The 25735-nt window shown below is 36.6% G+C and overlaps 1 protein-coding gene across 1 annotated transcript in view; it reads left to right on the forward strand.

Annotated features, from left to right (window-relative positions):
• The window catches only part of LOC308666503 (serine/threonine-protein kinase TNNI3K), a gene marked incomplete at both ends in the record, with an annotated part of 226850 nt that overhangs the window by 48734 nt on the left and 152381 nt on the right, over positions 1–25735 (forward strand). Inside the window, 6 exons of the mRNA XM_081325369.1 lie at positions 16764–16908; positions 17013–17117; positions 17850–17944; positions 18399–18548; positions 20362–20448; positions 24183–24239. Of these exons, the coding sequence (XP_081181495.1) occupies positions 16764–16908; positions 17013–17117; positions 17850–17944; positions 18399–18548; positions 20362–20448; positions 24183–24239 (639 nt within the window). The remainder of the gene's footprint in view (positions 1–16763; positions 16909–17012; positions 17118–17849; positions 17945–18398; positions 18549–20361; positions 20449–24182; positions 24240–25735) is intronic.

Here is a 25735-nt window from a genome sequence, read left to right on the forward strand (position 1 = left end):
GTCCTTTATCATGCCCATTTTTGCATGAAACGTTCCCTTCATCTCTCCAATTTTCTTGAAGAGATCTCTGGTCCTCCCTATTCTATTGTTTTCTTCTATTTCTTTGCACTGTTCATTTAAGAAGGCATTCTTATCTCTTCTAGCTATTCTCTGGAATTCTGCATTCAGTTGGGTGTATCTTTCTTTTTCTCCCTTGCCTTTCGCTTCCCTCCTGTCCTCAGTTATTTGCAAAGCTTCCTCAGACAGCCATTTTGCTTTCTTGCATTTCTTTTTCTTTGGGATGGTTTTGTTGCTACTTCTTGTACAATGTTGTGAACCTCTGTCCATAGTTCTTCAGGCACTCTATCAGATCTAATTCCTTAAATCTATTTGTCACCTCTACTATATATTCATCAGGGATATGATTTAGTTCATACCTGAGTGGCCTAGTGCTTTTCCCTACTTTCTTCAGTTTAAACCTAAATTTTGCAATGAGAAGCTCATGGTCTGAGCCACAGTCAGCTCCTGGTCTTGTTTTTACTGACTATATAGAGCTTCTCCATCTTTGGCTGCAGAGCACATAGTCAATCTGATTCCTGTGTTGACCGTCTGGTGATGTCCATGTGTAGAGTCGTCTCTTGGGTTGTTGGAAAAGAGTGTTTGCTATGACCATCGTATTCTCTTGACAAAATTCTATCAGCCTGTGCCCTGCTTCATTTTGTACTCCAAGGCCGAACTTGCCTGTTATTCCAGTTATCTTTTGGCTTCCTACTTTAGCATTCCAATCCCCCATGATGATAAGGACATCATTTTTTGGTGTTAGTTCTATAAGGTGCTGTAGGGCTTCATAGAACCGGTCAATTTCATCCTCTTCAGCACCGGTGGTTGGGGCATAGACTTGGACTACTATGATATTGAATGGTTTGCCTTGGATTCAAACTGAGATCATTCTGTCATTTGCGGGATTGTATCCCAGTATTGCTTTTCCTACTCTTTTATTGACTATGAAGGCTACTCCATTTCTTCTGAGGGATTCTTGCCCGCAGTAGTATACCTGATGGTCATCTGAATTAAATTCACCCATTCCTGTCCATTTTAGTTCACTGATTCCTAAGATGTCGATGTTCAATCTTGTCATCTCTTGTTTGACCACATCCAGCTTGCCTTGATTCATGGATCTTACATTCCAGGTTCCTATGGAGAAAAAATCTTTACAGCATCGGACTTTTCTTTCACCACTAGATACATCCACAGCTGAGTGTCCTTTCGGCTTTGGCCCAGTCGCTTCATTCTTTCTGTCGCTACTAGTACTAGCCCTCTGCTCTTCCCCAGTAGCATATTGGATGCTTTCTGACCTGAGGGGCTCATCTTCCAGCATCATATCTTTTTTCTTACTGTCCATGGGGTTTTCATGGCAAAGATACTGGAGTGGGTTGCCATTTCCTTCTCCAGTGGATCACATTTTGTCAGAATTCTCTGCTATGACCTGTCCATCTTGGGTGGCCCTGCATGGCATAGCTCATAGCTTCATTGAATTACGCAAGCCCCTTCGCCATAACAAGGCAGTAATCCATGAAAGGGTTTATTGACCTATTTTTACCCAATAATGGTATAGTATAAAATAACCAGGGAGAGATGAGGAAACAATTTCTAAATTGCAATCAAAATGTCATCAATGGTAGATAAAGTATTAGTAGATAAAGTTTGTCATCAATGGTAGATAAAGAAGAAAGATAAGCAATATAAATGTAGCCAAGTATATTTTCCTTTTAATAACATTTAACCTTTTTAATACCAATTCTTATATTTTTACAATTGTTCTCTCTCTCTCTCTCTCTCTCTCTATATATATATATATATATATATATATATATATATATATATATATATATACACACACACATATATACATACATATATATATATACTGCTCAAAAAAATAAAAGGAACACAACATAAGACGTCCTACTGTTAAATACAGTACATTGTGTTGTTTAAGTGTTCCCTTTATTTTTTGAGCAGTATATATACATATATATACATGGGAAGAGATGCATATTAGATTGATTAATAAATAAATTCAAAACATACAATCCAATTCTTCTAAATAACTTATTTAGAAGATATTTAGGGCTACCAGATCTGGGCTGCAAAAATGAAAGCAACACAAAAAATTCTAACTGAATACAATATCAGATCAGGCCATTGGTCCATCAGCCCAGTGTTATCTATTTTGGTTGGTTCCGCAGTCTCATACTAAGGTTTACATCCTAAGTTTAAGATCCTTTTCAACTGGATTGACCAGGAATCCTCTGTAAAGAAAACATAAGCTGTATCCCTGAACTATGCTATAATCTCTTCTCTGGAGGGGCCAAAAGTCAGGAGGAGTCTGGTAGCACCTTTTTCAGACTGACCTATTTTATTAAAAGGTGTACGTTTTGGTGTATTTACAGCTGACTATGTCAGATGGTTGGAGTGGCTCAACTGATGTTGGATTTAATTTGGGGTGAAGACAGGGAAAATGGGGGAAAGAGAGCTTTAATTGTGTCCCTTGGGAGAGTGCATTAAAGATGGTTTAACCAAAGGCGTCATAGAAAAGTTGGCTCTTCAGAGACCTGTCAATGCTTCAAACACTGACATGTTTTTGCACTGACAATATAAGAGACAGCCTTTTGTTTAAACTGCTTTGCTTTGAATCTTGAATGGAGGGAATTTTCTAACGACTATTTTGAGAAGATTAGAAAAGCCCGTGTACAGAATGGGAGGTGAGACCTCATATGTAAAACTAATTGGATAATGTGATTTATGATGTGTAGATAAGGGTGGGGATTGTGTGTGTGTTACAATGGGTTTGGGGGGAGGAGATTTCAGATTCTGGCATCCCTCCATGAATGCCAGTGTTTCATTTCATTATTAAGACTTTTTAGATAAACAATGGTTGCATTTTGTTTGAACTGTCTCATTTATCAGAACCATGACAAGACAATTTGCAGGACAAGAGAAAAGTGATTCACAGATAGGTTTCTTGAGATGTAATAGCTCCGGACACAAAAGGATTACTGGAGAATTGGCAGCAATCTTTAAATAGGAAGACGGTGGGGCTGATGATCTTCTGTTCTTGTATAATTTTTTGCAGAAATAAAGAGTAAGATGTAAATTTGCACTTCAGACATTAATCAGATGCAGTTGCCTCTGGAATGGGGATGCAGCCTCAGTTTCTGCTCCTTGAAGCTATGCTAGTTTTTGCAGCTGTTGAAAAAGCAGCAGCTGTGCGACTAAAAAAAAAACACTTCAACCACTTGCTCCATAGAGAATTTTGTAACTTACATAGCTAGTTGTTAGTAAGTGCCCTTTTTATAATAAATACGCTGACTCATATCTTATAAAGATAAAGATTCCTGTAGAACCAACCTCCATGTAATTTTCATGGTAACAATACAAAAAAATGGTTTCTTGTTGCTTTCTTCCAGCCGTTTTTAACTCAAAGGGGGGGGGGGTTTGGACTGTGTTGTTGTTGTTTTCCTTGAGGAAGAAGAAGAAGATGTTTTGCTTCTCATCCAAGAAGCTTCATCAGTTCTGGTAGGATGGGGGAGGAGGATTATGGAAGGATTATTTCTGGCAGGATGTGTGTGTGTGTGTGTGTGTGTGTGTAAGGATCACATTTCTTTGCAGTCATCTGGTCATTAACACTCCCTCTGAGAGCTCTTGAGGTCATTTGCGGGTTCATCTGTGCCCTCAGGGTCACCTGTACCAGAGTACAAAGAGGGGTGGAATCTTCTAGAAACTGCATTGTAGACAGAAAGTAGGTGGTGTCTTATCCTTCCTCTTCTGTTGAGAGAGGACTGCTTGGTGTTAACATAAATGGCCTCTCTTACCTCTCTTTCAAACCAATGGTCCTCTCTATCCAGAATGTGGACTTTGCTGTCTTCAAAAAGTGACCTCTTTCTTCTTCTTCAAGTCCAGCTGCCTTTTGAAAAAGTACCTTTGAGACAATTATGACCAGGACAACTCAGAATCTCCACAGACATTCAGCTGTTTTTAACTGTTCAGTACAGTCTGCAACCACAGAATTTTGTGAAGGTCTCCTATCCAAGTACTAACCACACTTGGCCTTGCTTAGATGGTTCTTTAAATTTTCTTAAAATACTTTTCCAATTTTTCACAGATCACCCAGAAACTTTGGTCTTCCCGTTCTCCTTTCTCCTTGTTTCTGCTATGTTAGATTGCAAGTCATTGTTATCCTCTCTTCCTACTCCGTAGTGTCACTGGTGTGAATTTAACATATTCTCTGTGAGTTATGAATACATTACATAGCACCTGCTCCTTCATTAAAAATGGTAGGAGCAGCATGACTCAGATTTGTAAGTTATTCTTTTTTTTTCCACCAAGAGCTCTTGATATTTAAAGCTTGATGTGTGTGCACTGAACCAGTATAATTATAATACCAGGAGATGGGCGAGGACTGGAAGAAGAGAAGATATGTTCACCCACCATACCCATTTTTTTTTAAAAAAGGTCTTGTTACCAGTTTGTTATTGTATTCCTAAAGAGAAGAAATCAGAACGTTTTTACAGATGATATATTTTAAAAGAAAAAAGGGAGAATGAAGCTAGGAACCTAGAAGATGAAAATGTTGCATTCTCAAAGCATCACATCTGAAACTTCAGATCTCCATGGCAACTGAGGACAAAATTGCAAGCCTTAAGTGGAGGAAAATAATTCATTATTTACAATTAGCCTTTGAAATTCACACACACATTGCTTCAATACTTTGACCTATCCAGTATAACAGCCATTTAAGACCAGGCTTTCAGATCCAGGAAGCTGAAGAATAGGACCAATTGCTATTGAGGCAGAACAAAAAAGTCCAAATGTTGCCATTCAGCGAGGGCTAGACACTGTCTGAATGAAAAGCAATGTCAAGGGTTTCATTCTCTTTTTCCTCTTGGGAAAGAATCCTAAGGATCCTTAGCCACCCATTTTCGTATGATATTTGGGAGTTTTAACTAAAAAATTACTCTATCAAGAGTGCTTCAAAGTCTGATCTTGAGAAAGAAGGAAGAAAGTTCAGGTGCAGATATATTAAGGGCATTTGACTTGGATCCTCAACTGGTCCAGAATATAGTGGTGTGGGCAGAGATGGGAATGTGTCATTATGCCCACGTAACACCTCTGTTTTGCAAGCTGCATGGAGTGTGAGTTTGCTTCTGGCTACAATTCAAGGCGTCTGTCATTACCTACAAAACCTGACATGGCATAGAGCCTAGTTACTTGTGGATCTCCTATCTTCCATAGTATCTACCCAGTTGATCTGATCTGGCAGGGTTTAATCTAACCCTCTTCAGAGGCCTTTTGCTAAGATTCTTATTGGTTAGATTTATACCTCACCTTCCAAAAATTCAAGGCAGGTTCTTTTTTGCCATAAGAGTTGAGAAAGAATCAAGCCTGAAGTCACTCAGTGAGTTTCCAGGATTAAGCTTCAACTTGAACCTGGTCTTCCAAACTTAGTCCAACTCTTTAACCATTTTGGTTGCTTAATATGCCCTGTATGTTATCGAGTTTCCAGTTTATTGTGCTGAAATTTTTATTTTTATATGAATGTAAAACATCCTAGGCTTTTTCAGTTGATGCTTCAGTTACATTATTACATACAGTCAGTTCTGATTTAAATATATTACTATAATATGATGATTAGCAACATCAGGTCGATATAGCACTATATTAAGTATGAAATTCCTAAGTTCAAAGGGAAGATAGTATAAATCAACAAACGCTATTCTGAATTGGTTTTGTTTACTCCTAATATTATCAACACTTGCCCAAATTTGGCTACATTTGTTTTCAAAATTCCATGGGAATCAGACAGAACACAGCATAATAAAGATATCAAAGCAACATTATATCCAATAATAGTTGTTAAGTGAACAATTAAGTAAATGATTTTTTCAATATATATTTCAATATCTCATATGTTATACTTAATCATGCATGTGAACATATAGGCATTCACAATATGAACACATCAATATTTGAAATACATAGAATGCATTTTCTTTCTATTCTTTTTAAAATCTTGAAAGCTTGCACAGACTTCTGGTCACTTCTAATAAAGGTATTGTGCAGCTGTGAACTTTGGAGCTTATTCCTATGAAATAGTGCCCCTATTTTGCCTCTTAAATTTGCAGTAGTGTTAAATTCAGCTTGCCTGTGGTGATCAGAAGAAGCAGGCCTTTATTAATTTTTATCTGTGACACATTTGATTGTTCTTACTCGTTACAAGCAGCTGTTTCTTGTAACCCCATATGTTATAAGTGGAGTGCAGTATAATGTCACTGTTTAGTTCAATATTGGATTTTGCGAAATCCATTATACAACAGCAGGCTGTCTTATTCATACACAATAGGAACTCTCTCAAGTTAAGGTCAAATGCTGCCAGTGCTGTTTCATGTTTAAAATCTTTACCCATGTGGGGAGTCCAAGAGTAAATTGGAATGTTTCTGGAAAGATGGTTTTTTCTGATATTTTGTGTTCTGCATATTCTTGGGCACATGAAACTTGTACCTTGGCACCACTATCCCAGAGGTGCTTGGAGTCATCCTGTCAGTGTCAGAAAAGAACTAAGTGAGTCAACATGTTTTCCTCTTGTCCTGAGGCTATACCCATCTACATAGCTGAGTTACAACAGTGGCAGGAAAAATATGCTTCTTAGAGTTTTTCAATATTTCTGCATTGAATCCTCCACATAATCTTATAAAAATGGGCTATTCAAAACATTTAGCCCATGTTCTATTGTACTGTGTGCAAACTTCATCTGCTGTAGAACAGGGGTCCCAAACCTCCAGGCCACAGCCCACTACTGGGCCTTAAGCCCTTTGGAACCAGGCTGTGGAAATGGCGGATGAGTGTGTGCACACGCACACCCCCACTTGTGCAAACCTAAGGTAAGCGTGGGCCTGCCCGCTCCATTTGCATGAGCAGTGATCAAGTGCAGGCATGCACGCTCTATTTGCATGAGTGGTGGGTGCGCATGCCTGCCGCTCATGGAAATGAAGCGGCATGGACATGTGTGCTTGCCTGCCGCTCACAAGGAACCATCCCCTCTCCCCACCCCCGACAGTCCACAAAGCCAGAGAGGTTGGAGAACTCTACTGTAGAGGATGTATCTCCTTACTAAGCTCCTTCATTGGTTGCCATACATTGACTACAAAATGTACAGGAAATCCTCGACGTACGACCACAGTTGAGCCCAACATTTCTGTTGCTAGGCCAGGCAGTTGTTAAGTGAGTTTTGTCCCATTTTACAACCTTATTTGCCATAGTTGTTAAGTGAAACACTGCAGTTGTTAAGTTAATAACATGGTTGTTAAGTGAATCTGGCTTCCCCATTGATTTTCCACTTCAGAAGTTCACGGAAGATAATCACATGACCCCAGGACACTGCAACTGTCTTAAATACATGCCAGTTACAAAATGTCCGAATTTTGATCACATGACCATGGGGATGCTGCAACAGTTGTGTGAAAAATGGTCATAAGTCACTTTTTCCAGTGTCATTAAACTTAGATCATTCACTAACAAATGTTTATAAGTTGAGGACTGCCTATGTACAGAAGTCCACAAAAGAAGTTTTTGAAGAAATGGAATATATTTCAAGATTTTTTTTAATATCTTAATGTATAAAGTGTCTGTGCCTAAGTGTGAACAGAACCTCTCTCACTCTAATTTCAAATACTCCCTTCTACCCAATGATTTAAATCATGAAAGTCCTCTTTTGTATCAAACTCAATATGTCCACCTGACCCTGTTTCTGTGGCTTCAGTTTCTGAATATAGTTAACGGCAAGGTAAGCTGCCAGACATAGTTTGATTTTTTCCCCTTCCGCTAGCATTATTATCCAATTATATTCACTTACTTGAAGAATCTCATCCAACTCAGTGGAAATTACTTCTAAGAAAATACATATGAGAGTGTCTTGCATAGACTCGGTTGAGCAAGGGTTCCCAACCCCTGGTCCGTGGACTGATACCGGGCCTTGGCATGCCAGCAACCAGTCCATACAAACAAGCAAAGCCACATCCATGGGATGCAGGCAGCACACAAAATCACACACTCTCCAGTCCATGGAAAAAACCTTTCTCCACGGAACTGGTCCCTGGTGCCAAAAAGGTTGGGGACCTCTGCTGTGGAGATCTCTGTCGAAATGTTCTTGCATACAGGTTACTAGCAGTTCCAGCTGAATCCATTTTTTCCAATTCTGATAATGCTGAATCTCTATATATTCTGCTATAACTGCAAAGCAAGCTCCAAAACCTAATCTCTATATGAAAGAATTATTTTAATTTAGGGATTGCTTATATTGTAATTTATATTCTACTATATATTCTAACACTAATACTATATATTCTTATTTAGGGAATACAAGTAGCCCTCAAATTATGACCGCTTACAACCAGGGCTTTTTTTGTCATAGAACGCTCAAAACGGAGTTCTGGCACCTTTTTTTGGATGGAACCTTGTAGGGTAGGCAAGGCGGGTTGTATTACATGTGTGAATTCCGGCACCTTTTTCTTTTACAAAAAAAGCACTGGTTACAACCATCCTGAAAAACGGGACTTTTGACCAGGTTCAATGTTCCAATGGTTGGGCCACCTCCATGGTCACATGACCAAACTTCAAGTGGTCAGCAACAGAGCCACAGTTTGCAGCATCCCACAATCAAGTGATCATATTTTATGATAATTTGTCAAAAACCAGCATTTCTAGTTTTCAGCAAAACCATTCCCATAGAAAATTACGAGTTTTCTTAACAACTGTGACATGCACTTAACGACTGTAAAGCAGTTGTGGTATTTGCTTTACAACCATCACATTTCCTCTAATGACTGCTACAGAAAAGATTACAAAATGGATTGTCACAAAATACAATCATAATGGGCAGGCTCCACTATGGTTATATGTTGAGGACTACCTGTACTATGGTGTTTCCCTAAAAATAAGACTGGGTCTTATATTTATTTTTGCTCCAAAAGATGCATTAGGGTTTATTTTCCAGTTAGGGCTTATATTCAAGAAAATACAGTACTGGCTGACGATCTTAACTAGGGATTATTTTGGGGGGTAGGGCTTATATTAAGAGCATCCTGAAAAATCATGCTAGCATTTATTTTCCAGTTAGGTCTTATTTTCAGGGAAACACGGTATGTATTCTGGAATCTCAAAAGATCTCAAAGATAAATTAATGAGCCTGCTGTTTTATATACCTGGACTCAATTTATAAAAGTTGTTGAAGGTTAAAAACCTGTACATCAAGTTTGATATAGAAGACTCTAAGAATCAGCATCAAAGTCACAGAAATAATTTTTAATTATTTTGAAGATTCCTGAAAAAACAGGACTGGTTAAGCACTGGAGCAGCCTCCCATAGAATATTTTCCTGTAATATAACTTTCAGGTTATGAAAGTCTGTGATTGTTTTTATCAGATTTTTTAAAAAAAAAGATTGGAAGCATAGCTAGGAATGTATAAAGCCTATCTTGTCATTGTCACAGAGTTTGGCATTTTCATTTTTATGTCATGGAAATCCATGCTCTATGGAATGTCAGGCAAATCTTTACTTTTAAGTATTGTAGGCTTAAATTAAATGTGTATCAAAATTCAGATGCTATCAGCTTCTTTCAATAGGATATGCATTCAGGCATACATCACCATTTTAACTTCCCATTTAGCTTGCAAAAGTGCTTGCATGTTTAGTTACCAATATATTTTTAATAGAAAGTAAATATGATGGAATCAGAGAAATGTGGATTCAAGGTAATTATCCACATGCAGAGTATTGCAGCATTCTTATTGGGAACCAATCTAGTCAAACTGCCACAGCATCCTAACTGCAAGAAAGATACAGATCGACCTATATCTCATCAGTGTCAGAATACATGTATTCAATCATTGTATCAAATTAAGCATTTAAATATACAGCATAATGCACACACTGTTTTTCCTCATTTACACACTTTTAATGTAAATTTTTGCCGGATATTCTACTATTCTAAGTCTACCCAATATTAAGTCAATAAATATTTTGAGAAACATAAATGAGTGACATTACAGAACATAGATAATGTATTTAGTTTCCAGGAATGTGTACCCACAGCAAACAAATAAGGATGTGCAGGAGAGTTAGCAAGATAAGTTGAATAGAAAATCTCTAACTATTTTTTTCTCTCATAATAGACAGCATGTTCTCCCTTTAATTTGAGATCCAAATATCAGAAGAATGTCTCTTCAATCTTTTCAATGGATGTTCTCTACAACAATTTATTTATTTATTTATTTTATTATATTTATATACCGCCCTTTCCCGAAGGACTCAAGGCAGTTTACAGGGTGATTAAAACGAAAAATACAAAAGTTAAAAACAATTTAAAAAATTATATCAATCCCTGAACAAATAAAAACCCCAGTTAAAATTAAAATTAAAATTCTCAGCCTGGGCCAGAGAATGAAGGAAAGATGAATTAACATCACCCTGCAGTTATGATCTGCCATGTATATAGCATGTTTGTGTGCCTGCCTGAAAACAGTATGGCGTACTTGGCAACAACTGCAAGGGTCCGGTGATGTTGGAAGAAAATATAAAATGATTAGAGCAACAGCCACACATCAACTCCTAAGAAAGGAGAAAGATTGATTAAACCAAACAAGTATGGACGTATGAAGGAAATCATAAGGGACGTGAATCTAAGGAACATCTCAATAGACAAGAATGGCAACCAAAACAATGCACCATGGCAACTCAGAAACTACTCTGAGGCCTTTACAAAAGAAAGAGGAGGGGAAAAAACACATTGTTGAATAAAAAGATTGATTCCTAAAGATCAGAGAAGATGCACCTGTTCTGGAAAGAAGACAAATAAATTTTACAGTAGTTGATGATTTACTATTAACAAGGGCATATGTCAACGTGGCTCATGAAGAGTGTTGACTGCCAGGGTAAGGATTGGGGATACCATAGAACAGATTCAGGGCCAATTATCAGGCCTACTATCAATTAACCTTTCTGATAATACATATAGCAAAAAATGATATTGCCAGGAGCACTTACAAGATGACTTTTTAACACTTAAGAAGGACACTTAAGCACTTTGGCAGCCAGATTCTTCTAATGCATAGAAAAAGACTAGGAGAAAGAGCATTACAAGCGAATGATTAGCTTCGTAAATAATGGGAGTGGTAAGACAGATTTCTAGAACCATGATCTCACTTTTCTAAATGATGAATTGCTAATAAAAAATTGACAGCACCTAACAAAAGCAGATTGAAATGGTACATGGTAAGCTTGATCAAAAAGGCTGTGAACAAATTGGAGATGAAAATCTTTAAAGAAGAATCTCAAGTAAAAACTAAAAGGAAGTGGATGTGTTGCTATAACCAGGCATATTAAACACTCAATTCAAAATAAAACAAGCATTGGTTCATAAAATTAATCACATTAATTGTCTATACACTAATTTTTATATTATTGGAAATAAACAACTTGGGGCAGAACAATAAATTTAAGTTACAGCAAGGTAATTTTCTGATTAAATGTTAAAGGAAAAATCATAGCTATAAGACAGATTGATGGTGGAAATAGTTATCTAAGACAGCATGACAGCTTCCCTTCATTGTATATGTTCATGCAAGGTCTTGATATCATGTGTTGGGAGAGCGTTAATAGCAATAGCACTTAGGTTTTATATATCGCACCATAGTGCTTTACAGCATTCAGTGGTTTACAGAGTCAGCATATTGCCCCCAACAATCTGGGTCCTCATTTTACCAACCAAGGAAGAATGGAAGGCTGAGTCAACCTTGAACCTGTCAGGATTGAACTTCTGGCAGTGGGCAGAGTTAGCCTGCAATACTGCATTCTAACTACTGCATCACCCTGGCTCCTATGGTTAACTTGGGCTCAGTGGCCTAAAGAGCCTTCTCCAGTTGTACGATGCTCTAACATGCCACTTTCCGTCTTTTCACCAAATCACCAAGATAGTAAAAAATAAAATCCAAAATTTTACAGTTAAAGTACATTCTACTATTGATAGGAATCTCCTCTCCTCTTGGGTTTAGTTCATTGTTCTTTTTTCAGTCCTGTATCTATAGGCTTCAGCTGACTCATCCACACGCAATCACTAAATATAACCATGCATAATGTTCAGAAACTATAAGCCACTGTTTAGCGACAAGAAAGTTTGTTGCTAAATATTTTCAATTAATTAATCAATCTGAATAGTATACTTGTTATGCATCACTTAATTATCTCTTTTAGATATAGCAATGACAAAAAATTATGACAGAGAGAATTTGGGGCAGAAATGTTCACAGCTTCCTATCACCTCCCAATCTGAAATTAAGTAATATAAATCTAGTATTTCTAGAACTACACTGAAAAATCAAGGCCAGCAAAATATTAAGATTGTTCTATATCTTTTTCTGTCTTGTAGTGGTCCTCAAGAGTTTTGCAGCCCAAATTATGCAGTCCTAATAAATCAATGCTGGGCTATTTTTTACTAAATCCCTTTGAACAAATGGACTGTTCTCCAGGCTCTACACATCCCTTTATTCTCTCCTAGCTGGCCCATATTTTCAATTTTCACATTCATATTATGGACCTGAGTTACGATTTCCTTTAGGCAATCAGATAGCATGCAAGATGAGAATTTCTGTCTCATATCCCTTGCTTGCTTGCTTCCAGATGACATTTACAGTAGGCATATTATCTAGAATATTCTGCTGAAATGGGGATCCATTATAAGTTATATATATTGCTCCATTTTTCATATAAGCAAATATGTCAGAGATGGAAGGTATTCAAAACTGCACCTGGGATTTTGACTGCCAACTAAAATACGGCATGAATCCAGCAAAGGATCATGGGCAAATTTCCAAATCCTTTGATGTACACTTATTGCCAGATGAACAGCACAGATGTTGATATTTTTTTATTGTGGTTGTTGCTTTCTTACCACTTCTTTTTAAGTGCTATTATTTGAACTGCACATTTTGTATGGATGGTTGTTTTAAAGAAATATTTTAACTAAATTCAGTTTTATGATGCTTGTTCCTTTCTCATTCTGTACTTGTTGTCATGGTTCCGACAGATGAAACTCTTCAAAAGAACTTCGAAGCATTATTTACCTTAAAGGATCTTTTATTCAAGTAGCATAATATTGGCACTTACATAAAAGTAAAGGTTCCCCCGCACATGTGTGCTAGTCGTTTCCGACTAGGGGCCGGTGCTCATCTCTGTTTCAAAGCCGAAGAGCCAGCATTTGTCCGAGGATGTCTCCGTGGTCATGTGGTCGGCATGACTAGATGCCAAAGGCGCATGGAACGCTGTTACCTTCCCACTGTAGTGGTCCCTATTTTTCTACTTGCATTTTTACATGCTTTCGAACTGCTAGGTTGGCAAAAGCTGGGACGAGTAACAGGCGCTCACTCTGTTATGCGGCACTCGGGATTCGACCCGCCAAACTGCTGACCTTCTGATCGACAGGCTCAGCATCCTAACCCACTGAGCCACCGCGTCAGCCAAAAACTGAATTCCCCTCCCCTGGGCACATAGTATAAAAGCAAAATTCCCTCCTCCAATTAACAGTCATAAATCACATTCCCCAATTAGCTTGAAGCAGGGAATTCCTCTCCAGCTCTCCATCCCATCAATTCTTTATCAGCTCTGAGTCCAATAACCTTGGTTCTCACGCTAGGTTTTAGTGTTGTTATCTCTAGCTGGACTCTCATTCACATCCCCCCCTCCCAACATCATCTAACTCTAAAAGTGAAAGGGAACAATGGCTACATTTCCATCTGTTGTCCATGCAAAAAAACATTCGGTGTTAGCAGCGTTGACACTTGTATTATTTTTTTAAAAAACTAATTTTATGAGAATTTTTTTATTTAAAATGCTTTCTAAAACATTTTTGAAATTTATTCCATTATATAAGTAAAAGAATATGTGAAGGAAGTATTGTATAGTTTTATGAGCTCTTAACATGGCTAATAAGTAATGCATCCATTTTAGTTTTGGCAAGATAGCTGGATTCCATGCCAATATACTTTTCTTACCAATGTAAGTCAGAATGATAAAAGCAGCACTTTTCCCAACATGTGGTTTGGATACTGTGTTACAATTCGGATAAAGTCCTGTCTATGTAATTATAAGCTTTTGAAATCTGATAAACTTTCACTGAATTAACTTCAGTGTCTCAAACAATGTGGGGTAGGGGGCAGAGATGCAAAATATTGATTGGAAATGAAATACATGTTCTAAGCACTACTTTTTAGCAGAAATAATGTCTTTCAGAAGCATTTCTGACCTCTGTACATCAATTTCATTGCATTTATGAGAAGTGAAAAACTCATCACTGCAAGCCAAGAATTGGAGAATTTCTGCCAAAAAGAAGAGCATGCTGTTTCCTGAATATTCTTTATAAATACTTAACTAGATTAAATTCCCATAGGAGATGAATCTAATCTTTCTTATGAGGTGTCACACCAATGATACCTCTTGATAGAAATTGTGAAATTCTACTTCTTGCATGTCAACTGGAACAAACTTTGAATTTACAAATTCCAGAGGCATTGAGAGTGATGGACATTTCTGTGATTCTCACATTTTTGCTTCCCTGATTCCATCTCAGTGCTTTTCTAGTAAATTGAGTACACAAAGTAACACCGAAGCCAGTTTTAAAATACAAACAGCTGTTTAACAGCAGTGCTGTTTCTGAGGTACATCAGCTCAAATTAAAAATAATGTCCTGGTTTTAAAAAAACAGTAAAAAACATGTAAGAGCTCAGTAAACAGAATGATAACGACAGATAAAAGCAACATGTCTACACCAAAGTCAATATTATTATGAATGATGTTTTGTTTGTTATTATAGATCACATAAGATAGAAAAGAGTACTCTTTTTGGTAAGCAAAGAGAAAAATATATATACTTATTTTGGACTTTCAACTCTTACTCTAACATACTTATCATCATACATATGTTTACATTTACCTTTCCTGATTTGAATACATCTTTGACATAGGTTTCAATATTGCTGATTTGCAGCATGAGCATTAATGTATTTTAAATAAAATACAAATTTTCCAGGCCACAGAACATTGTTTCCTTATGCTGAATAATGTTGGTTTCTCATTCTTCTTGTAATAACTTGGGTACTTGTTTCCTTTAACACTTGCCTTTTGGGTCATAATTTCTCTCTACGTGCTTAATATGTAAGGTAGCAGGATTTCTGTGAAAAGGTCATTAACTCAGTGAAGCCTTTTTATTTTCTTTGACTGAAAACCCCACAATAATACTCAGCAAATATAACTACAGCAATAATTGATTACAGTAGGGTCTCAGGTTTCTAAGCAATTACAGGAAAAAGGCATAAAAGGTCAGCTGTAGGGTACAAATCCTTTATCAGTCAATCATGATATTTGAGAAACAGTGAATGGTTAGGTAGGGGGTTTACAGTATATGGTTAAAACAAAAAAAAAGTCCAGATGGTGGCCCCAACAATGTGATTGAAGCTGTGTCTGGTTTTTATGTGTATCACACATAACAACAAAAAATACAGGTGGATCCTTGATCACACTATTGTATCTGCCATTTTAATTTTGAGATTATAATCTATGAATACTCCTGTTGTTGGGCTTGCAGGAAAGCTGAGTCTCCAATCTGTTTTCTATCATCTTTTATGGCAGCTTAAGCAATGGATACTCCTTCCCAACACAGATAACAGAAGACCAATACAGGATAGCTTTTCTGGGTTTAAATTTAATTAAATTTAATATATTAGATGTGTTATGCCCAGAAGAATCTGAGTGGCTTACAAAAAAAAAGTAAAAACAATTAAAACAGTTTAAACCCACATAAATAGGCAATGCAGACTAAAACAGCTGCAACCATAAATAATATAAAACTACAAAAGATGCCCCACCAATATATTACAATCACAGTTAAACCCAAGCCTGGGAACAGAGCATTGTTTCTGTTCTATTTTTATATTTCAGTCCCAAACCAGCTGTATGAAACTGTCACAGAGCCCTTTGCATCTCATGAAGTATCAGTATGGACACTAAATGGCGATAAATTGTTCCTACTAATGGAAAAGAAAATGGAAAAAATAGAAAGAGAGGTGCAGTCCCCTGAAGTTCCAAACAACTTCACTAAGTTAATGGATAGATCTTTGAAGGACAGCTTCAGGTTTCTATGTGGTTGCTCTGTTGTAGCTCAATTGGGTTGAAGATTTCCCTCTTCTGGATCAGCAGCTAGAGAGAGAACTTCCTATCATGGTTTTGGGTCAGATAATATTTCCTTTTTACCCAAAGAGGAAATTCTCTCTCAGATAAATTAGTTTTGCTTAACTGTTCTAAATCAACTGTCTTGATTTGGAACGCTTTCATTTAAATGCACAGATTGCTCATGATTTTAATTTGGTCGTGTATGTGCTTGCTTTCCATTATATTTTTATGGTTAGTTCACTGGTCTTTTAACTGCATTAAAAGTTGTGTTCTTTTATTTGCTGATCTTTGGGTGAGTTTTCATATGGATTGAACAAAAATATGTGAGGAATCAGTGGACATGTATTTCTACCTTATGGGGTCAAATTGATTGAAGGCCACTTGAGTTTGTCCGATTCTGTTCCTTCCCAATGAAATTTCATAATCTATACATCACATCCATGATCCATGAGAAAGCTTGCTTTAATTATAGCTACCAATTTTTTCTTCCTCCTTTGATTGAATGGTAGTGAATGCTCAAGACAATGAAGACCATGTTCCTCTCCACTTCTGCTCTCGATTTGGACATCAGGATATTGTCAAGTTCTTGCTCCAAAGTAATTTTGAAGTCCAATCCCATGTGGTTAACATTTATGGGGACACACCACTACATTTGTGAGTAACAAATGATCCGTAGCTTTGTTTTCCCCCTTAGTGTGCACTAATTTCCACTTTTCTTTACTAAAACAGTGTCTTGATAATTTTTTTTCTCTCTCTAGGGCTTGCTACAATGGAAAATTTGAAGTTGTAAAGGAGTTAATCCAACTTTCAGGAACAGAAAGTCTCACGAAAGAAAATATATTTAGTGAAACTGCCTTTCATAGGTATTCTCTTTTATTTTTGATTTTTTTCCCCTTTCTCCACGTCAAAAAAATTACCGAATCATTCTGTCTGTGAGATATTTGATTGGCTACTCAAAATGTTACTGAAAACCCAATTTTATCTCCTTTTCCTGGGATACTCACCGGGTCTCATTCCCAAGCTTTCATTTCTGCAGTCTTCTTTATTGTATCCATGCTGCAAAATGCATCTGCTACAAAACACATTTGATGAGTGTCATATTTGTAGCAAGTAGCATTAGGAAAAATTCTAGATGGCCAAAGCTATAAAGCAATGAAATAACACAAGGACAACACCCAGAACTTAAAGACAAAAACCAGAAGTAATTTTTGCAAAGCAGATGAAAAGCAACAGGTTTTAACAATATTAGAATTGCATCAACAATATACGCAGACGCTCTGAAGATATTTGTATTTTTTAAAACTTTATATGATTACCTTTTTTTAGAGTTTACTGGTCTAAATTGAAATGCAGTAGAAATCTATGGGTAAAATTATGCAAAAATCAGAAGCCAGTTTTTTCTTCAAAGAATTGCTTATTTCAATCAATCTTTTTGTATACATGGCTAAATAGAGGGATTTGGGAGTAAGGATTCATTTCTTTAATGTAAATTTATTATTTCTTATATATTTATATTTCTTATACGTTATTGACTAAATATTCTCAATAACTGATTTGATTTTGTTTTTTTAAAAAAAATATTCTAATTCATTCAGTGCATGTACCTATGGCAAGAACATAGAACTGGTGAAGTTTCTTCTTGATCAGAATGTAATGAGTCTCAATCATCAGGGCAGAGATGGACATACAGGTAACTTACTAAGAATCAGTTTGTGTTACGTCTGTGCAAAAACTAAGGAAAGAAAATGTATGTGATCTAAAGCAATGATTATAAGAACTATTCTGTGATAGACCAGCCAATAATTACGCCAGAAAATTAACATTCACAGAAGTATGAATGCAAAAGCTATGCAACTGTCCCTGAACAACAGATGCATACATTTCCTGACAGGCAGTGATGCTGAAGTCCATTCCAGGCTTAAATCAATCTTCTCCAGGAGACTAGACTAGGCTGGGAAGTTCAAAAGACACTGTGGTAGTAGCACTTATCTACATAATGAACTGAAATCAAGCTCAGCTAAAACAAGCCTACTCCTCTTTCTTACACCCTTTAAATCCATTTTGTTATTCTGTAGCCCTTTATATTGTTATGAAAATCTTTCTTATAACGATGCTTTTTTATCCTCTTCCTACTCATCTTCCAGGGCTACATTCTGCTTGCTATCATGGCCATATCCGCCTTGTCCAATTTTTACTGGACAATGGAGCTGATATGAATCTAGTAGCCTCTGATTCCAGCAGGTCCAGCGGTGAGAAAGATGAACAGACCTGTTTGATGTGGGCCTATGAAAAAGGTAGTATTATTTGGGTACTCTTCTTTGTGCATTAACAAGAAGGCATTACAAATCAGAAAAGCAGAACGATTTAGGAATCTTTTGAAAACGGCTGTCCATATGCATGTCCTTCTGACATTAAGAGAATGCACAACACCAAGTATTGGATTTATGCTCTTAGAAATGCTAACCTGGTAGCCAAAGCTTGAATTCCACGCCAATTCAATTTTGACCTTTCTCAACACCTATAAAATAAAAATCCAAAAATCCATAATTGTATGCCTGAGTTCAGAAAAGGCAATAGCTATCTGTAAAGTATAGACAAGGCTTTTTAAGTCTTTTTTTCTCTATTATCACTCAACAAGGTTTTCACAGATAGCATTACAGTACAGTTATCTATGAAGTTCATTACGAAGTCAAGGACTACTATTGATTTTATGTGGAAAGAAACTTTGGTTCTATTGCAAAGGACAGAAGCAGACAGAGCTATCCCTGATTTCCTGCAGAAATCCTGCAAAAAAGCTGCATATTACAGATTTTGCAAGTCTTGTCTGATAATGCCTCATTTCTACTTCTCTTTTTCCTCCAAACTCATCTAAAAAATTGTCGAGTTCTGGAAGCTGTTTCCTTCATGCTTATGCATCGCTGAGCCAAAATATATTTTGACATGAATATGTGCCCAAATTCACATAAGCTTCTATTCAGTTTGAAGTCATCAACAGCCATTCTTGAGTGTGACATTTTTAGAAGTTATAAATCTGAGATTGTAATCTCATGTCATTTGGAGTGAACCCTAGGTTGCTTATAAATGCATTTCAGCCCATGATCATTTAGCTTTATACTACATTAGAAATAACCTTTTTTATGATTTTTTTTAATGAACTGCCAGTTCCTTATCACTTGACTAATTTACATATTCTCTCAGCAAGATTTCAGTCAGGTTAAACAAAATTATAATATTTAAAACATTCAATATATATTTTTTTGGAAAAAAATGTTACTTTTTAAAAAAAAAACTTATAAAGAAGACATCCTAAAACAAGGGTGTCAAACTGCCGGCCCATGGGCCGGACACGTCACGATGAAACTGTGCCTACCCCATTGCCATCAATAGGGAAAAAGCTCCGATACGTCATGCGACATCATGTGATATTGTGAGTTTGACATGTCTATCCTAAAAGAATGTAATGCCTTACAATATGAGAGTGTGTGTTTGTATATGCATGTGTGTTTTCTCTCAGAGTTATAGGAAATCCTCGACTTCTGACCACATTTGAGATTTCTGTTGCTAAGAGAGACATTTGTTAAGTGAATTTTGCCCCATTTTACGATCTTTCTTACTACAGTTGTTAAGTGAATCACTGCAGTTGTTAAGTTGGTAACATGGTTGTTAAGTGAATCTGGCTTCCCCATTGACTATGCTTGTCAGAAGGTGGCAAAACCTGACCTGCAACCATCATAAATACAAGTCAGTTGCCAAGTGTCTGAATTTTGATCACATGATCATGGGGAAGATGCAATGGTCGCAAATGTGAAAAACGGTCATCACTCACTTTTTCCAATGCCGTTGTAACTTTGAACGGTCACTGAATGAACTGCTGCAAGTCAAGGACCAGCTGTATGTGACTATGAATGAATTAGGTCACTGCAATAGTATGCGTAATGTATCCAAGAATATAAGATGTTTTATAGTGCCTTTAAATTCTAAGATAACATTTTATTCAACAGCAATACTGTTTGATAGTTCATGATGTACTTTTGAACTGCCTTCTCAGATTCTTTGTTGGCAATGTGGTACTTCTGTGTACTTCTAATGGCAATTGCTATTTTTCAGGACACGATGCTATTGTCACCCTTTTGAAACATTACAAAAGACCCCAGGATGAATCTCCTTGTAATGAATACTCTCTACCTGGAGGAGGTGTGGTGTTGTTAAACTGTTCACTTTGCATGGCTAAAAATAACCTTAATAGCTGCTTTGTTCCCCCCACCACCACCACCCAAAAAAAAATCTAGATAGCTGTGAGGCCAGTCAATGTGAACAGCCTCAAAACAATGCAGCAAGAGTTAATAGCATAAGCAGCCGTCATTGCTGACTGCAGAACCTAATCAGTTTCCTATGGGCCAGATGGAATAATAAGGTAGGAGAGAAGGATGCGATCAGGCCCTTAGCAGGAGACTATTTTAATACAGCTGGAGAACAAGCAAGACAGTGAGAAAGAGAGGAAAGGCTAGAGAAATATAAGAGTATAGCAAGGCAGAAGAGGAAATCCAGGGGCTTTACAGATGGCCGTAGGCTGAGGAGATAAGAGAAGCTCAGGAAACGAGAGCCTAAGTGAATAAAAATAGGATTGCCAATAGTTCATAAGGTAAAGAAATTCTAGGAAAAACTAAGAAAATGGAAGCTATAAAGGATGTAAAAAAAAATCAGAGTCAGGTACACTGTGTAAGATTTGACTACCCTCCCTCCTACAATGACTAAACAGAAAATGAGCAATTATAGACTTTTGCTTTCAATAAGCAAAAAAAGGTGAGACTGCTCTGATTGCATTATGCCCTTATAGTAATTGTAGGTAAATTGTCAATTATATACTGTTCAAAAAAATAAAGAGAACAGAAAATAAGACATCCTACTATTAAATACAGTACATTGTGTTGTTTAAGTGTTCCCTTTATTTTTTTGAGCAGTATATGTAGCAGAGCTTAGTCACTGATCTAATAGGTCTCACCATGTCCCATTGACATTATATATCATAGTCTATATGAAACAGACAATAAACTTGAGTAACTCTGAATCAAGGTTAACTGTAAGAAAACCATTGTTCCATTCCAAAAAAGAGAATTCATTTTGTGACTGATTTTTTTTCCTGTTATGCATTTCAAAATTCAAGGGTATTGCATGTAATGACTGTTGGCTTCAGCCCATTATTTGAAGTTTGTTTAACAGCAACCAATGATAAATATATCATAAACAATGATATGATTTATTGATTGATTATATGCCCTCGTCAATTTCAACTCCTAGTGACTACATAGATAGACTTCCTCCATAATGATTTGTCTCCAACTTGTTCTTTCAAGTCTTTCAACTCATTGCCACTGTAACCGAGTTCGTCCACTTGGCATCTGATCATATTCTTCTTCTCTTCTACCTTTCCCAGGATTAGAGCCTTTCTCAGAGAGCTGGGTCTTTGTATAATATGTCCAATGTAGGATAATTTGAGCCTGATCATGTGTGCCTCAAGTGAGAGCTCTGGGCTGATTTGTTCAATGATCCATTGGTTTGTTTCTTGGCTGTCCATGGTATTCGCAGGAGGCTCTAATTTTCTTAGAATATTAGAATAGAAATATTCTTCCTATCCTATCCTGCTTCTTTAAACTCCAACCTTCATTTCATAGTGTTCAATGGAATTCAATGGCCTGCACAAAAACAGGAATCCCAGAACATCTCATTGTCCTCATAATAAAATTATATAGAGGTCAGGAAGCCATAGTATAGACAGAATTTCTGCAGTTTGCTCTGACATTCCAGTTTGCTTTCTTATCTTTCTTAAATTTTGGCAATCTCTTTTCACATTCATCCTTAGCAACCTGTTTAAGTTCATTCCACAATCCCTCTGTTTCTCTATCAATAAAGTTTAGAACTTCAAAGAGATCCCTGATGCTCTCTTTGAAATGGATGGATATATGTTCAAGATCATATTGTGGAACTTGACTGGTTGTCTTTTTCTTCTTTAGCTTAACTAAGAGATTTCACATGAGCAGTTCATGGCCTGTTCCACTGTCAACACCTGCCCATTTCTTTGATGTTATAATTGAAGTCCTCCAGCTCCTTTTAGTACTAATATAGCCAATGTGATTTCTATATACTCCGTGCGGTGATGTCCAAGTATAAAGGCATCATTTTGGTTGTTTGAAGATAATGTTACCATTAAGAGACATTGGAGTGGCTGAAATTGATTAGTCAAGTGCCTGCTCCATTTTGGATTCCTAAGCCGTGCAATCCAACTAGATTTTATTCTTTCATGTTTCTAGCACTGGCATTCTAGTTTCCCATCACAAGCAGCGTAAGAGTGACTAGAATTCAGATGTAGACATTTTTATTTGGTTTCAAATATCTATTTTTTATTATTATTTCTTTCTGACCAAGCAGATTTCTCCACACACAGTATGAAGAAATTTAGTGCTTTAAGCTATATGAGAGACTTATAAAGTACAAAGTATTAGCCAGGAAACCTTTGCTTAAAACAAATTAATTTCCATTATACCAAGCTCAAATTATAAACTTTACTAAGAAAATATCTAATGCAGGAACAATAGCGAATCCAGTCTTAATTCTGAAGTAATCAGTGGATTATTCTAAAATTGATTTTAACAGAGCCAGTTGTAGTATATTGAAAATTAGCCAGTGAATGTCCTTCACAGACTCTGAATCTATTAGATAGATAACCCTGTCTTGTAAATAATGATTACAAGAAGTGTGGTTCATAAAATCCTACTTTAAATGAATGATTAGTGAGACTCACACAAGTGTTCTGGGAACAACCTTCATTACTAAATAATAACAGAATAATAAAGTTAGAAGGGACCTTGGAGATCTTCTAGTCCAACTCCCTGTTCAGGCAGGAAGCTCTATACCATTTCAGACAAATGGTTGTCCAATGTCTTCTTAAAAACTTCCAGTATTGGAGCATCCACAACTTCTGGAGACAAGTGGTTCCACTCATCAATTGTTCTACCTCTCAGGAAATTTCTCCTTAGTTCTAGGCTGCTTCTTTTCTTGATTAGTCTCCATCCATTACTTCTTCTCCTGCCTTCAGAGGCTTTGGAGAATAGCTTGACTCCCTCTTCTTTATGGCAACACCTGAGATATTGGAACGCTGCTATCCTGTCAGATTGTTTTTGTTTTGTTTTGTTTTGTTTTTTTGCTGTAATGTCAGGTGCTTTCTTGTAAATCAGTTAATGAAAAAGCACCCAGTAAAATTACTATTTTTCTTCTCATTAGAGAGTGATTGTAATCTTGAAATCTCTCAAATTAGTGGTATGACATGAGATTTTCTTCTGAAGTAATCAGAGTGAGGGAGCTGTTCAGGGCCTATAATACTTTTCTGTCACTGACACTGTCTAGAAGGTTTCCTTTACCTGGTGTAATGCATCAAGTAATTCAAGCACACAGATTGAAATGCCTTTCTTCTTCAAACTACACATGATTATTTCTTGGGATCATCTGTACTTTTGATTACAATTAATATAAACTTAGAATACCGTCACCTTTTTTTTCAGTACTGTACCTGGTGTTTGCTATCTAAAATGGCTAAAACCAGCCCTTTGAATCTTGTTAATAGGTCATCTGTATTATCTAAATCTCATTAAAACCCAGTCTTGATCATCTAAAATATAAATTAGGGTTCATTTGATGAATCTCAAAATATTTCTATGTAACATCAACATGAACATAGGACTAAAAGTTTGCTTTTGTAGAACACTAAATCTTTGGGTTGCATATATCTTTTGATTTTTTTGACTGACATCATGTCTTTTCAAAGCATGAGTAAATAATTACTGTATGGTTTAATTTGTTAAAATAAAATTATGTAAAATATTATACATGTTTTGTTAACGCTTGTAACTTTTATTTTCTTTTTAAAATTTCAGACGGATCATATGTGTCAGTTCCTTCTCCTCTAGGGAAGATTAAAAGTATGACCAAAGGTATTTTGATTACTAAGAATTTTATTTTTAATATCTTACCAAAAATACTTCTATTGTAGGTAGGGTAAATTTTTGAGAAGCTGGCTTATTAATCTTTATAGCTTTTTTTCATGCTGAAGTTTTATTAAGGCTACAAGTTTCATCCAACATGTCCACAGGCATACTTAAATCAGTGAAGGAATTACTGAGCATTTTTATCTTGGATGGGATACTATTGACACAATTTGTTCCTTAAGTGAGGCTTGCCAGCTTTTTCATTCAGATCTTCCCTGTATTTGAGAGCTTGCAAGAAATTTAACAGGCAGAGTCTTGGCCACAGCTCCATAACAGGGGGAAAAATTCAGCTGCTATTTTTTTCTCCCAATAAGGAAGCTATTAAGATACAAAAATGCTATCAGAAATAAGCCAGGAAACGTAAGCAACTAAAGCTCAGCGATATTGAAAATTGGTAACACCAGAGATGAGGCCAAAATGGAAAACGTATTTTATTACTATTTTGTTGAATTTGATTTGGGCACGTTTGGGCTGTTCTGTGTTGTGTTGACACAAAACTCCAAATAATTTCAAGAAATAGTGAAGACTCAAAACCGTCCTGGAAGGCAAAACTCTGGAGGCTTGCTACATAGCAACAAGGAGACCCCCAAAGTAGCATCTCTTTGTTGCCACCATGTTTGTGGCTCAGATAGGGTAAATAGCCTGGTCTCCCTCGAATTCAGAACACAGGCGGTGTCGAAATTTTGCAGCAGTGTCCATATGAAGTCATAGATGCTGACACATACTTAGTTTTATATAAATAAATATATTTTACATCTATATATACACCAAGCAAGATAGTCAAGCACATCATTACATCATGAGGTAAATCACCAGGTAAATCACAGAACAGCATATAGAGAACATAGAAGAAAAAGGTGGAAAAAAGAAAATACCCCTTTTTATACCCAGCATCCAATGATAACATAGATTATCTCATGCAGGAGCCAGCACTCCCCAATGAATCAAACTACCCCATTGTGTTCTGGTCCATTATCCACTTCACTGTTCCAGCTAGTAAATATCTTAACAGGCAGTCCTCAACTTATGACCACAATTGGGACTCAAAAATGTATGGTCTTAACTGAGGCATTACATGGCCATACCTGATTTTATGACCCTTTTTGTCAAGTCATTTAGATGACATCATGTGATCACAATTTGCAGCTTTCCCTGTCAACTTTCCCATTGCTTTGCTTGTTGAAAGCCAGCTGGGAAGATCACAAATGATGATCATGTTCACGCCGGGATTCTGCAACTATTGTTAATGTGAGATGGTTGCCAACACCCAGATCATGATCATATGACCATGGGAATGCTATGACAGTTTTAAGTGTGAGGACCGGTCATAAGTCCCTTTTTAAGCACCATAATAAATTTGAACGGTTGTTAAATGAATGGTTGTAAGATAATAATAATAATAATAATAATAATAATAATAATAATAATAATAATAATAATAA

This window comes from Vipera berus, assembly GCF_964194415.1.
Source record: "Vipera berus genome assembly, chromosome: 3".
Taxonomy (NCBI): Eukaryota; Metazoa; Chordata; class Lepidosauria; order Squamata; family Viperidae; genus Vipera; species Vipera berus.